This window comes from Bubalus kerabau, chromosome 8 (assembly GCF_029407905.1).
Source record: "Bubalus kerabau isolate K-KA32 ecotype Philippines breed swamp buffalo chromosome 8, PCC_UOA_SB_1v2, whole genome shotgun sequence".
NCBI lineage: Eukaryota > Metazoa > Chordata > Mammalia > Artiodactyla > Bovidae > Bubalus > Bubalus kerabau.
In genome coordinates, this window is record NC_073631.1 from 47,686,869 (window position 1) to 47,702,298 (window position 15,430).

General features: G+C 39.1%; 1 protein-coding gene across 1 annotated transcript in view; it reads right to left on the reverse strand.

Moving 5' to 3' along the window:
- The window catches only part of RELN (reelin), a 553,687-nt gene that overhangs the window by 81,405 nt on the left and 456,852 nt on the right, over window positions 1–15,430 (reverse strand). Inside the window, exons 32-38 of the mRNA XM_055590184.1 lie at window positions 11,060–11,218; window positions 10,686–10,874; window positions 9,891–10,164; window positions 5,663–5,803; window positions 5,379–5,556; window positions 1,841–1,925; window positions 818–1,000 (exon numbers count right to left, since the gene is read on the reverse strand). Coding sequence (XP_055446159.1) covers window positions 818–1,000; window positions 1,841–1,925; window positions 5,379–5,556; window positions 5,663–5,803; window positions 9,891–10,164; window positions 10,686–10,874; window positions 11,060–11,218 — 1,209 coding nt within the window. The remainder of the gene's footprint in view (window positions 1–817; window positions 1,001–1,840; window positions 1,926–5,378; window positions 5,557–5,662; window positions 5,804–9,890; window positions 10,165–10,685; window positions 10,875–11,059; window positions 11,219–15,430) is intronic.

The window sequence follows — 15,430 nt, forward strand, 5'->3', positions numbered from 1 at the left end:
CGTAAAACTGGCTGCATTTTTGGACTCAGCGATTATACAAGATTATTTTTTCTGTTCACAATAAGTTACAATTATTTTATTTTTTGACTTACTGATTATAAAGGACACACTCAGGTTAAGTTTTAGAGATGGCAGTACATTTTTTTAATCCACTCTGTGTTACCTTTGCAAAGAATTAGCTTAATATGATATCTCTGTGCTTACCTAGGCCATTAAAGGTACAATTTGGTAGAGTCTGGTTCTTTATAAAAAGCAGTTAATAGAAATACAGGAAGCAATAAAACATTACAAATCTGTAAAATTGTTTTCTCTAAGCATTTGAAAATGCTGTTAAATTATACATTCACTTTAACTTATCACTGAGTCAAGTGTATATGACAGAATATTTTATCTCAGGCACTATCTGTTTGGTGTCAGTCCCTTTTTGTCATGGCATTTTGCTCTAACGTTGTTCTGTCTCATTAGCGAAGTGTCGCACTCAGAACTATGTATTCCTAAATGAATTCAGTAAAAAATGTAGTTACAACTGATGAGTACCTAATGGTAGAGCTGGATTATTTTTTAAAAAGCATAGCTCTATGACAGGATTTAGCTATATTTGCATAGGAATCAAACACGAAGATAATATATAGTCAAGTATGAAGGTAGAGATATATAAACCTAAATATTCCTTGAAACTCCTCAAACGTGAAGCATGCAAAATGTGCTATCGACAATGAAGTCACTTAGCTGACAAACACTTCCTCAGCAGCCTAGGTGAAAGCACGTTCACATGCCACAATCAGTTTTGACCACAGGAGAACTTAAGCATTTTTACCGTTATTATAAGGTTGCCAGAGTCTGAATCTTGTAGCGTTGGTTTGGGCAGTGAATGGCAAGGGAACATTAGTGAAAAGTATGTTGGTAGTTTGAGGGAAGTAAAATTCATCCATCAGATGCCAGGTGATTCCCCCATTGATGGAGAATTGCAATAGAATAGAATGGGACCTCTCTGGGGTACCTAGAAAGAAGAGAACACAGGCATAAACACATTGTGATAAAAACGGGAATACTGTACAATCTTAGACTATTTTTTTTTTTTTGCATCAGTGCATAACCTGACTTGCATTCACATAGATGCTTTATAGTCCAAATGCTTCTGAGGCAAGCTGAAGTGATGATGGGTTGCAATTTCTGGATAAATAGATCTCAAAACACACACCAAATCTTGGATTTTTCACACAGTACTATCTCCTTCTTTTTCTCAATATGAACACATATCTTTCTATATTTCATTTAGGAAATATTATGTCAAAAATTTTTGATTCTATAGGCTTCACAGCTCTACAAAGGGTCAAACATTTACATCTCAGGATATTATCAAAAGTCTACTTGAAAATTCCTTATATCCAAATGTCATTATTTGTCAGGAAAATTATTTAGTTAATATGGAAGGTCAGAATGACAGAGTTGGCTTTAGGGGTTTACATTTGTGAAAGAAAATATCAAGTTTCCAAAAGCTAAATTTTTAAAATTTAAATTTCTTTCAGCTAGAAATAAGTGGTAAAAAAAAAAAAGATTCAGGGATATGATGATAAATTTAACCAGCAGAGGACTAGTATGATTAGTATTTCTGTACGAAATCATTATAAAATAAGTAGTAATCTTACCCCGACATTAAAATGGATATATATTATAGAAGAACATTTGCAAACACTTATGCACTCAAATTTATGTTGGCTCTCCCATATAACAAAATTTATGGGCCTAAAATCTGTTATTTCTTTGCGGAGGAGGAACCATGCATGGGGAACTTTGCTTGAAGGGAAATAGTGAATTCATACCCATAGAAATGACTTACTTTTTGCTATAAATCGAAGTGAGAACTGGACATACATCGTATTGGTACAGTCTAGATCTCTTGAAATGAGCATCCGTAGTCCTTCCTGCAAACAAAAAAAAAACATACATGTTAAGCAATCTTACTTTATTTGCGAGAATATTTTCTTTTGATTTTATACATCTAACTTATATTAGCTATATAATAGATGCATAATTATCAAGAGACAATACTTGGTCCAGTTTGGAAGGAAAAACTGATCATTTCTCCTTTTAATAGCTTTCATTCTCTATGCTTGAATAACATTTCATTGACTCAACTCTATGTCATACTTTGCTGTGACTTTTATAGAAAGCAGTGCAAAAATGGTATCATTATATATCTATAAGCCTTTTTAAAACACAGCCTCCTTTGATCACAGCATGTTGTGAGAGGAGTAAAGAGGAAACAGACGGAAAATGTGCCAGCTCCTGCTGGAAGCTAGGAGCTAATAGGTAACTTTTTCAGGGTTCCAAAGAGTCTTAGGAACTTACTCCTTTGCGTGCTCTGACAGCCCCAGGAGGCTCTCATTCAGGCTGACACAACACCCTCCAGTTGGTCAAGTTAAATAAGGCGTAACTAAGCAAGTCCCTAAGCCCAGGCTGGAAGCGCTCATGCAGAGAAGCCAAGGAAGGCAGAAAGCGATCACACTGGCTTTAGTAATTTTTCTGCTAATTAACTATTTCTGGTTGTCTGGGATTGACAGCTCCACAGCTTGTTTTCTCCATGTATGCAGGATTGCAGTGACAGCCCAGTAAAATAGAATTTCGCTATGCAAATGTCCTAGGTACTAACAGGCCTTTCGGTCTCAAGTATGACTCTGAATGAAGTGGCTCTTTGGTGGTGTAGGGCTGGTCGATACTGAGTGGACACTGTACTGTCTACTGGCTTCTTAATTATCAGCTAACGGATACCAAATTCTTCCTCTTCTTAATATTTATTATACAATACATTCTTCAATAGCTGAAAAATTTTAAATAAGACTAATTTTGTAATGGGCTTCTCTGTTATAGAGCAACCACATATTGAATGCCCACAACATTCTGGGTTCTAAAAGAATCACCTTATTCTTTTAAAACACCTATCACTCATAAGGGAAACATATTATTATTTTCCTGTTGCACATAAGGAAACGGAAAATCTGAAAAGGTCAGTAACTTGCTCAAGATCGCAAAAGTGAAAATAGTAGAATTCAAACTCAGATATGTCAGATTCTGAAACTTATCCTCCATCCTTTATAAAATATCAGTGTTTTGTTTATTAAATCATCTTTTGGTTTGGGGAGAGATACCTAGATAATGCTAAATTTAGAATTTGAGAATTATTTGATATCATAATGAAAAAACAACTGCATTTATACAAAGCATAGATTCAAACTTCCAGGATTGAAGGTGGTTATGTAAAAGCCTTATATTTCCACTCTTATTTTTCTTTTATCTTAATAATTCACTGCCCTGCTCAGTCCATAATGCTTGGTCATTGCCTATCCTTCATGTCTTGAAGTCTTTACTCTCTCCCTCATACACTTATCAGCTTAAGGCCTTGGATGTTTTCATAGCTTGGCGCCATATAGAGGTTAAGGCCGTGGAAAAGGTAATTTCAGCTTACAGTGAAAAAGCTTTGAGGTGGGTAGTTAACAGATCCAGTTCATAAATATCCCTTGACAACATCAAGATAAAGGAATATGATTACTCTTCATCCTTGATTATAGAATGTGAGTATAAACCTGCTCCCATGTATCTTGTAGGAGCAATTTTGCTGAAAGTCAGCATGATCTGAAATACGAAAGCATCTTTCTTTCACATTTTAAATTTTATTTACAGTTAAGTACCTGATATGGAAAATTGCCCAGTGGAACTGTATTGCCTGCTTCTACATATATTCTAGCTCATACAGATGCTTCTTTTCTGATCCTCTTCCAGGTTCAGTAATCCATTTGTGCTAAATGCAAAGCTATTTTAATAGCAGATAGCACTCCTGAATCTATGAACATTGAAAAGAAACTATCGTTTCCTTTTTCACAAAAGAATGCCTTTCTAGGTCAAACTACAACCTACTGAATGGTATATGTTTAGCCATCTTTGCATCTTGCAGGACTGAGAGATAATATATGTCCAACACATATAATGCTTGGCTGCCCTTGCATTTGGATGGCTAAAGAGAAAATATTTAATACTAATATAAAAGACTATATGTTTCCCTTGTTCATCGGATCTAGAGACCGGGTTAATTTACTGCTTAAAATTTTATCAGGTAAAGATATTTGAATCACAGGATTTACCTTTTGTGGTCTTGTCAATTGCTTCAAATAGATAGTGGTAATGAGAGCTAAAGCTTCAGACAAGAATTAAAATATACACAATCAAAACAGCAGTCTCTATCCTGAAATGTCCTACCTCAATTTCTTCAGTCATTTACTGTTCCTAGGGACTTGTAAATCTCCCTGACCCCTAAAGTGTTTTTTCTATCTCATCTAAAAACTTGAGAAGAATTCTGGACTCAAACAAGAATGACAGCCAGCATCTATTAACTATAATTGAAAAACTTCCAGGGTGTCTAATTTTCTAAGTGTTAGGTGTTAATCATTAAGGTTGTACAGAGACCCATGTGGATTTTGTTTAAGATTTCATTTGCACACCTAGATTAGCCAATTGCCCCAGCTGAGAGGGGCAGGATGTGGCACGTATTCACATACAAAGATGTGCCAGCTCAGCACAGTTTCACATAATTGCTTAATAACCCTCTAACCAACATTTAGGTTGAAATACAAAAAATACACTAATGATGTTTGAGAAAGCTATTTAACTTGATTTAAATGTTTGATTTTCTTAGAGTCACCAAATGGTTGTATTGGCAGGAGAAAAAGAAAGAAAATGGAAGGAAAAAGCAAAGATCTTCCATAAAGTCATTTAGAAAAATATTTCAAGTTAAATATCTGAAAACACACAAAATGTTACATTCTAGAAGCCAAGATTCTAGAAATAGTGTATATATAATTTTTACATATGTAATTCCAACAGAATGTAAGGAAGGTCTGATTACCAAAGCAAGGGAAGAGTTTAATGCCTTGCTGCTGCTGCTGCTAAGTCACTTCAGTCATGTCTGACTCTGTGTGACCCCATAGATGGCAGCCCACCAGGCTCCGCCATCCCTGGGATTCTCCAGGCAAGAACACTGGAGTGGGTTGCCATTTCCTTCTTCAATGCATGAAAGTGAAAAGTGAAACTGAACTTGCTCAGTCGTGTCCAACTCTTAGCGACCCCATGGACTACAGCCTACCAGGCTCCTCCATCCATGGGATTTTCCAGGCAACAGTAATGGAATGGGTTGCCATTGCCTTCTCCAGTTTAACGCCCAAGTGATCATAAAAAATGATCTCAGTCAATATAAGAGGAAACATGATATGTGTTAGAAGACAGTAACAGTATATACAATAATATATCATCTGAACAGAAATGTATCTGTGTGGAGCATTGAGAAAAGACAGGAATTTCAGCGCTAGTGAAGAATCTTATCTGACCCCTTTAAAAATGAGCGATGTTCCAGACTTGATAGTTTCACCATTCAGATTCCCCCTCTCTGCACCATACACTTCAGGCCAAAGGTCGGGATGTAAGTTCCCATTGAAATCATCTTTAAGAATCGAGGGTAGAGGAATGACAGGAACACAGTAGGCTCCACCAAAGCCCCGGTCACACCTAAGGAAAAAAATGAGTGGAGAAAAGGCATTATCTGTCACGAGATCAAGATATTATCTTTCTTTTTGCATTACAAAGAAAGAAACTGCCAATTTCATTAACTTACACACAGCGTCCAGCATCACAAATCCCTCGTCCTGAGCACATCCAAGGACACCCTGAAGCCAGCACGACGTTATCAATAGCCCAGGAGTCAGCCCCCAGAGTGTAGTTGGCCTGGATCCATCTGAACCGGGTCCTGGGAGATCTAAGAAAAACAAAACAACACAGAAAACAAACAAATCATACTTGGTTTGAGTGGCAACCTTCAAAAACAAAACATTTAATTCTTTCATTTTAAAAGTGTTTTCCTCAGGGTTCCAGTTTTCTTTTATTTGAGAGACTTTGTTTTATACCAAATTTTGGATGCTGTTTACTCTTGACCCAAAAACAGGAGAGTAGAAAATATACTTTAAAAATATTTCACCATTGCTTTCATATAAGAGCCTCTGAACACATGCCAGCAAATCTGGAAAACTCTGCAGGGGCCACAGGACTGGAAAAGGTCAGTTTTCATTCCAATCCCAAAGAAAGGCAATGCCAAAGAATGCTCAAACTACCGCACAATTGCACTCATCTCACACGCTAGTAAAGTAATGCTCAAAATTCTCCAAGCCAGGCTTCAGCAATATGTGAACCATGAACTTCCTGATGTGCAAGCTGGTTTTAGAAAAGGCAGAGGAACCAGAGATCAAATTGCCAACATCCGCTGGATCATGGAAAAAGCAAGAGAGTTCCAGAAAAACATCTATTTCTGCTTTATTGACTATGCCAAAGCCTTTGACTGTGTGGCTCACAATAAACTGTGGAAAATTCTTCAAGAGATGGGAATACCAGACCACCTGATCTGCCTCTTGAGAAATCTGTATGCAGGTCAGGAAGCAACAGTTAGAACTGGACATGGAACAACAGACTGGTTCCAAATAGGAAAAGGAGTACGTCAAGGCTGTATATTGTCACCCTGTTTATTTAACTTCTATGCAGAGTACATCATGAGAAACGCTGGACTGGAAGAAACACAAGCTGGAATCAAGATTGCCAGGAGAAATATCAATAACCTCAGATATGCAGATGACACCACCCTTATGGCAGAAAGTGAAAAGGAACTCAAAAGCCTCTTGATGAAAGTGAAAGTGGAGAGTGAAAAAGTTGGCTTAAAGCTCAACATTCAGAAAACGAAGATCATGGCATCCAGTCCCATCACTTCATGGGAAATAGATGGGGAAACAGTGGAAACAGTGTCAGACTTTATTTTTCTGGGCTCCAAAATCACTACAGATGGTGACTGCAGCCATGAAATTAAAAGAGGCTTACTCCTTGGAAGGAAAGTTATGACCAACCTAGATAGCATATTCAAAAGCAGAGACATTACTTTGCCAACAAAGGTTTGTCTAGTCAAGGCTATGGTTTTCCCTGTGGTCATGTATGGATGTGAGAGTTGGACGTGAAGAAGGCTGAGCGCCGAAGAATTGATGCTTTTGAACTGTGGTGTTGGAGAAGACTCTTGAGAGTCCCTTGGACTGCAAGGAGATCCAACCAGTCCATTCTGAAGGAGATCAGCCCTGGGATTTCTTTGGAAGGAATGATGCTATAGCTGAAACTCCAGTACTTTGGCCACCTTATGGGAAGAGTTGACTCAATGGAAAAGACTCTGATGCTGGGAGGGATTGGGGGCAGGAGGAGAAGGGGACGACAGAGGATGAGATGGCTGGATGGCATCACTGACTTGATGGAGGTAAGTCTGGGTGAACTCCGGGAGTTGGTGATGGACAGGGAGGCCTGGCGTGCTGCGATTCATGGGGTCGCAAAGAGTCGGACACGACTGAGCGACTGAACTGAACCGAACATATGTGACTTGGAAAAGTTAGTTTGAACTATCAACTTATTCTGTGTTTTAACTCTATGCAGAATATTAGTTTTCACTTTCAGGCTTTTACAACTTTTCAGTACTGGAAAAGAGACTGAGGATGATAAACATGAGGATAAGTTGGAATCTTACAAAGTTCTTGCCATCAAGTCTCTGTTCTACTGTCCCTAATGTTTCTGAGGTAGTAAGTGGAAGCCTTATCTAACTTCTGCCTCTATTTTGGTTCCTGAGGGCCTGGCTCCCATAAAGGTGAGAACTAGAATGATGTGATGCACCTCCATTTTTTTTTATTATATTTGTAATCTGTTAACTGGGATATACTGTCAGAAGACCACTTTATCCAGAAATATGTACAGCCTTACCAAACAGCAGTAGCAGTCTCTCATTTAGGAACAGATTGCACAGCAGAAATGTGTTAGTTATTTGGAATGTAAAACACAGTCGACTTGAAGTGGAATTTCAATAGTAACATTTCAAGTGCTATTGTTTTCCCTACACAAGTCCTCCTTCAATGCAACACAGCTGCCAGTGTGGTGGCTCTGAAACGGAAATCTAATCATGTCACCACTCAGTTTAACACACTTTAAATGGTTCCCCTGCACATGCCAAACTGCTAATATGAAATACATGCCCCCTTCATCATCCGCCCTCTTCTCTTGCCTCATCTTTGCCTATTTCTTCACAATGGTACTCTAATAGCATCAAGTCCTTGAGTTTTCCCATCAACTCATGTTTCTTCTGGTCTCTGGGTTTTTTTTTGCTTACAACAGCACATATGACCTCCTACAGGCTCTCTTCAATCAGATAAGCTCTATTCCCTAATTCAGACTCAACTCAGACATCAGTTCCTGCAGAAAGCTCCATTCAATCTCCTCAATATCCCCCTTTGTTTCAATAATATCTCTGGGTTTTGTCACTGTTAGCATTTTATAGCATAAATAACTGCTTAGATACCTGTTATCCTAAATCATATTTGGATCCAGGCATCACCTTATTCATTTTGTACCAGAGATCTAACACATAATGTTGTTGTTGTTTAGTAGCTAAGTTGTATCTGACTCTTTTGCGGCCCCATGGACTGTAGCCTGCCAGGGTCCTCTGTCCATGGGATTTTCCAAGCAAGAATACTGGAGTGGGTTGCCATTTCCTTCTCCAGGGAATCTTCCCAACCCAGGGATTAAACCCACGTCTCTTGGTCTCTTGCATTGCAGGCAGAGATATTCAATAAATGTTTGTTGAATAAAAATAGAATGAATAAATGAGCTACAAGTGAGCATTCTTTAAAGCTCTGGGGTCCACAGGAAACTCTTTTAGGTTAAATACTAAAACACATTGATTTCCTGTGTGTGTGTATTTTTTTTTCTGCCACTTGTTTGCACATCTCTGAATCAAAATGGAACCAGGAAAATGGAAACCACTTTAAGTATTTGATGGAGAGAATTTACAAAGTATTGGATGCATAGTGAGAAGCAGCATCAGTGAGGAAATAAGAGTTTAGGAAAGTCAGGAAGCCACTGCAAGTCCAAAGATGGAGAGCTACAGGAGGAGGTGCTGCTAGTGCCCAGGGGCCAGTGTCACCTGGAGGGACACCATGGTGGAGCTGGAGCTGTTGAACTTGGCCAAGATGTACTTGAGATAGAGAGGGAGGGGGAGGAATACCCTGGTTTAACTTTATTTCCACCCTCCACTTTCTTGCCATTATCTGTTACTCCCTAAACCTACCAGGAAGCCAGAAAACACATGCAGCTGGCAAATGCAGCTTGCAGAGGCCAATTTGCCTACAATTCAGAGCAGGGCAGTGGAAGGAAAATGTAGGGATCTAGGGAGAGCAGCCCCAGGATGGCACAAACTCTCTCACCCACCACAGTAACATTAGTTCCTAGAAAGATCCTTCACTATCCAACACCTAAACCACAGAAGTGGGAGCCTGCTGTAAGCCCTAACATAAGGTAGGGCTGAATGTAATCTGAGATCCTGCGGAGGGGAAGAAAGATGTAAAATGATATGAGCATTTTAAAAGAATGAACCTTTTACTCTTATTGTGGTGTGGAGATTAAAAAAGAAAAGCCAACAACAACTAAGGACACTCTTCCCCATCTAATGATTTTACAAACTGCTTCATGTAGATAAGTATCACTCTGGTTATTGGGTAGATGTTTATTTTTACAACAATTTAAAACCTGAATCTGTTGGGCAGCCTTCAGGTCGCTGAAGAAGCAGAAAAGTTCAGCCTCATAAAACTCCTGGAACTCCTAACCACATTTAAAAAGTATTACCCAAGCACCTATAACTTTTTCTCCCCCCCTGGTATGTTCCATGCATAATCCTCATGAAAGAGTAATAGAATTTCCAAGTGGCATCACAATTATTTTCCAATTAGGTGACAGAAACCTGAAGTTCTGACATGTAGCCAAATGACAATTCTCACATGGTGGAGAGTGGAAGGTAGACAGTGATCCGCTTCCAATTCTGGAATCTCTCGGAGGTGTAAATTGAACTTTCTGTGTAGTGCAGACAGCCAATGGTTGGAGGAACACATTCTTCAGTGACAAGATGCCAGTCCCTGCCATTGTTCAGAGAATACTGGAGCTGTACACTGTGGGAGTCGCTGAAGGGCTTGCTACAGCCCATGCTCATTTCAAACTGCAAGAAAGTTGATGCTGACACATGGAAGTCCCAGGTCTCAGCGTAACGAGGTTTTCCTATGAAAAAGGAAAAGTTTAATGGTAGCACATAATTGTACTCTCTTTCTTATTTGGTGTTTCTGCTTGTCATGCTTTCAGTAGTAAACTTATCTATAGTGTCTCACATGTGCTTTGACTTTTCATCTCACACTGATTGTTTTTATCTAGTTAGCACAGACTCAGAAATATGGATGGCTGCTAATTTGAAAAGTCTTACCACCTTGAGACAGGCTAACAGAGAGTCTGAAAATTCTAATTCTGCGAATTATAAAACATGGGAATGTTTTCAGACAGACATTTTGCCTCATTTTTGAGAAACATTGGTCATATTATGCATGCCATGAAAGACAGTCCCTGCAAAAACTGTCATTGGGTTCACCAAGTCACACTAGAAGACAAAACAACTTATTTCCAACTGCCTCCCTCAGCACAGGCAGTTATACACATGGTTTTGCATTAGAGAATCTCCTTTTGGGCTTTAGTTAATTTAGTCCTCTAGTTAATTAAATATTCTCCCTTTATCAAGTGAAAATGTATACCTATGTTTTCAGTGAATATCAGAGCAGTATCCATAGAGAGACAGTCAATATCAACTTGACCTCCTTGGATTCGATACCAGTTGGCCTGCAGATCTAAAGAGCCATCAAATTTATCCTGAAACCCAGTTTGAGAGCTGTCATTCATTCCTATAAGGACATCATCCAAGGCCCACTGGGCTGAATGCTTCCCTGAAATCAGATGAATAAAAGCAGTTACAGGAGGTTCATTATATAGCAATATGAATATCTCTATGACTGTGGTTTTAAATCAAATTATCTAGAAATTGACAGCAAATTAAAAAACACATAATATGAAGTGGCTTTAACTGGATGATTAAATGCTACCAGGAAAGTTGGGGTGAGCAGTAACTTGCCATGTTGGGGCTGCCACCATCGAAAAGCTGTAGCAGGTGTCTTTGCCTCTCGGGGGAGGTCGATGGAAATGATCTGTGGTTCCAGAAATGACATGAAGTCCAACTCTCGAAGCAAATGCCAGAGTATCCCATTGTCATTGGAATACTGAACAACAAGCCCTGTGTTAAAAGACATAAATCCAGTTACTTGGACAGCTTTCCTAGAGGCAAAAAAGGTAAGGAACAGTATTATTTTAAGTGGCAAGACTGTACTAGAAACTTCAAATTGCATCTCATAGAATGAGGGCACATTTGTCTAACTTCCAAGGAATGAATTAGTAGACCTGAAGGCTCATCAATTTCTTGACAGTTTCTGATGCACCAACTCCTAGGAAATGGGGGAAAAAATACATAAGCTCTTTTAAAGACCACTCAGCTTTATATGAGCAATGAGGAGGTTGGTAAGAGGGACATAAAAATGCACTTCAGATTATGTATTTGAATTTTAGATTCTGTCCCGAACAGTACAAAGTCTCATATCATTATTATATACTCAGAAGGAATATCTCAATCTCCCAGCACAGAATAAAGAAGGGCTCTTTGCCGCTGATGCACCAGATAGGAAGCACAGGTCAATCTGAAATTCTCTTAAGCAGAAGGATACTTTTACAGGCACTTCATACTCTGTCAGGCCTTGGTCACTGAAGACTGATAAAGACAAATTATCACACAGCAAAGCAGAAGAACTTACTCCTCTCTGATGTTACTCTGACCTTCCTCTCTCTTTTCACCTTCTCCCCTTCACGTATCTCTTCTGCCCCATCTCCTTCTGCCTATCACCAGAGAAGTGTGATTTAGGGAAACACACATGAAGGTTTAAGATACTTCATGTGCGATTCCTTCTACCTCCCCCAGAAACATTTTTTATTTTAAAAGAGGACACAGGGGAAGGGTAATATGAATGCAAAGGAAAAAACTGCTAATGATGAAATGGTAGAAATCAATGGAATATATATATACATATAATATATATATATCATTAGCAAATAACTAAAAAATATATATTCTATTTGATGGGAAGGGCAGAGGGCTTTCTTGGCATCTATCTAATTGCCTATTCCATAATTGTTCCTAAGACTGGCACTGTATATTCAAACTTATGACTGGGGATACTGAAGTGCTATCTGAATATTCACATAAATTATGTCTAGTAAATTTGTGTTTGTTATATTAATTTTATTATAGCTCAATCTTTCTAGTAGTAGTAGTGAAAGTCGCTCAGTCATGTCTGATTCTTTGTGACTCCATGGACTGTAATCTGCCTCTTTCCAGGCTCCCCTGTCCATGGAATTCTCCAGGCAAAATACTGGAGTGGGTTGCCACTTCCTGCTCCAGGGAATCTTCCCAACCAAGGGACTGAACCAGGATCTCCTGCATTGTAGGCGGATTCTTTATCCTTTGAGCTACAATGTCATGTTCCCTCAGTCTTCCTGGAATAATAACCCATGGTTCATATAATATCTTTTTAGTTTCCTCATTATTAACTAAGCAGAATATCTCAATCCCTGTGTTGTACTGCATAGCAAAGAGTTTAGTAAAATTGTTTCAAGAAATAATATGATAAAATATAGAACTAAAAGAATGCTTTTTAAGGTTAATTGACATTACATGGAATTATCATCACTACATCTGACAAGGGGTGATGTCAGGAATAATAATGTCTAACATGCAAAAGAAAACTCAAGAGAATTAATGCTACCATATTTAAAATATAAGAAATCATTGTGTTTGATGAGAGAATAAAAACAGCTCAAAGAACAGGAACTCTGTGGGGAGACACTATTTGTGTATGGGTGTAGACATGGGCAGCTGGAGCTTTAGTGGGTGGAAGTCAGACCCATGTGTTGCAGAAGGGAGAGAACCACATCAAAGTTCCTGAAGAAAAGTGAAGGGAGGTTTTTTCTCATCTTTGTTCTAATCACGGTGAGGAGTGTCTGACAAAGCTCTAGTCTCCAACCCTTGTTGCTTGCTCAAAATATAGCTTTCTTGTGGACATTAATTTGTTTGATATGGTTGATATTTGTAACATGAGAGAGAGCAAATGAGAATAAATAAATAATTTAGATAGTTATCTGGGAATACCTATTTGGAAAGTAGATATGGTATCAAAAATAAGGCATCACAAGACTAAAATCTCACTGGTGGTCCTTTAGCACCTTCTGCTCAGAGTCTGGTCCAAGGATCAGCACCTGCATCATCTGGGAACAGGTTCCACCTGTGAAGTTTTTAAACCATCTCCACAAACTATTTGACACTCCTCCCATCAAAAAGTGAAGGTTAATTCGCTTGTTTTTCAGAGTGGCTAGACCTAGTAACTTGCTACTATTACACAGAGTATGGTAGAAGAGACATTGTGTGACTTCTGAGATGAGGCCATTAGAGGTGTTTATACTCTCTTCCCTCTCTCTCTCTCCCTGTAAGGACACACAAAGAGCCTGTGGACAAGTTCACTGAAAGAAACTGGTCTCTTGCCAACAGCCAGATAAGTGAGCATCTTGGAAAGAGATCCTCCAGCCCTGGTTGGTTCTTCAGATGAATGCACTGCTCCTGGCTTTTACTTTGTGTGCAACCTCAGGAGAAGTCCTGTGCCAGAACCTGAATTCCTGACTCACAGAAACTAGAAGGTAACAGATGTTGCCTTAGGCCACTCAGTTGGGAATAATTTGTTATGCAGCATACCATCGCAGTCCGATTGAAACAGAATCTGCATTTTAAAGCCTCCCAAAGGATTCTAACAGAAGCAGAAGATATTAAGGAGAGATGGCAAGCATACACAGACGAACTATACAAAAAAAGATCTTCACAACCCAGATAATCACGATGGTGTGATCACTCGCCTAGAGCCAGATATCCGACATGCGAAGCCAGACATCCTGAAATATGAAGTCAAGTGGGCCTTAGGAAGCATCACTACAAACAAAGATAGTGGAGGTGATGGAATTCCAGTTGAGCTATTTCAAATCCTAAAAGATGATGCTGTGAAAGTGCTGTACTCAATATGCCAGCAAATTTGGAAAACTCAGCAGTGGCCACAGGACTGGAAAAGGCCAGTTTTCATTCCAATCCAAAAAAAGGCAATGCCAAAGAATGCTCAAACTATCACACAATTGCACTCATCTCACATGCTAGCAAAGTAATGCTCAAAATTACACAAAATAATGCCAGGCTTCAGCAGTACATGAACCGTGAACTTCCAGATGTTCAAGCTGGATTTATAAAAGGCAGAGGAACCAGAGATCAAATTGTCAACATCCGTTGGATCATCGAAAAAGCAAGAGAGTTCCAGAAAAACATCTATTTCTGCTTTATTGACTATGCCAAAGCCTTTGACTGTGTGGATCACAATAAACTGTGGAAAATTCTTCAAGAGATGGGAATACCAGACCACCTGACCTGCCTCTTGAGAAATCTGTATGCAAGTCAGGAAGCAACAGTTAGAGCTGGACATGGAACAACAGACTGCTTCCAAATAGGAAAAGGAGTGTGTCAAGGCTGTATATTATCACCCTGCTTATTTAACTTATATGCAGAGTACATCATGAGAAATGCTGGACTGGATGAAGCACAAGCTGGACTCAAGATTGCCGGGAGAAACATCAATAACCTCAGATACGCAGATAACATCACCGTTATGGCAGAAAGCAAAGAACTAAAAAGCCCCTTGATGAAAGTGAAAGAGGAGAGTGAAAAAGTTGGCTGAAAACTCAACATTCAGAAAACTAAGATCATTGCATCTGGTCTCATACTTTCATGGCATCTGGTCCCATACTTCATGGCAAATAAACGGGGAAACAGTGGAAACAGTGACAGACTTTATTTTTGGGGGCTCCAAAATCACTGCAGATGGTGACTGCAGCCATGAAATTAAAAGACATTTGCTCCTTGGAAGAAAAGTTATGCCTAACCTAGACAGCTTATTAAAAAGCAGAGACATTACTTTGCCAACAAAGGCCCATCTAGTCAAGGCTATAGATTTTCCAGTAGTCATGTATGGATGTGAGAGTTGGACTACAAAGAAATCTGAGTGCTGAAGAATTAATGCTTTTGAAATGTGGTGTTGGAGAAGACTCCGGAGAGTCCCTTGGACAGCAAGGAGATCCAGCTAGTCCATCCTAAAGGAAATCAGTCCTGAATATTCATTGGAAGGACTGATGCTGAAACTCCAATACTTTGGCCACCTAATGTGAAGAACTGACTCATCTGAAAAGACCCTCATGCTGGGAAAGATTGAAAGTGGGAGGAGAAGTGGATGACAGAGGGTGAGATGGTTGGATGGCATCATCGACTCAGTGGACATGAGTTTGAGTAAACTCCAGTAGTTGGTGATTGACA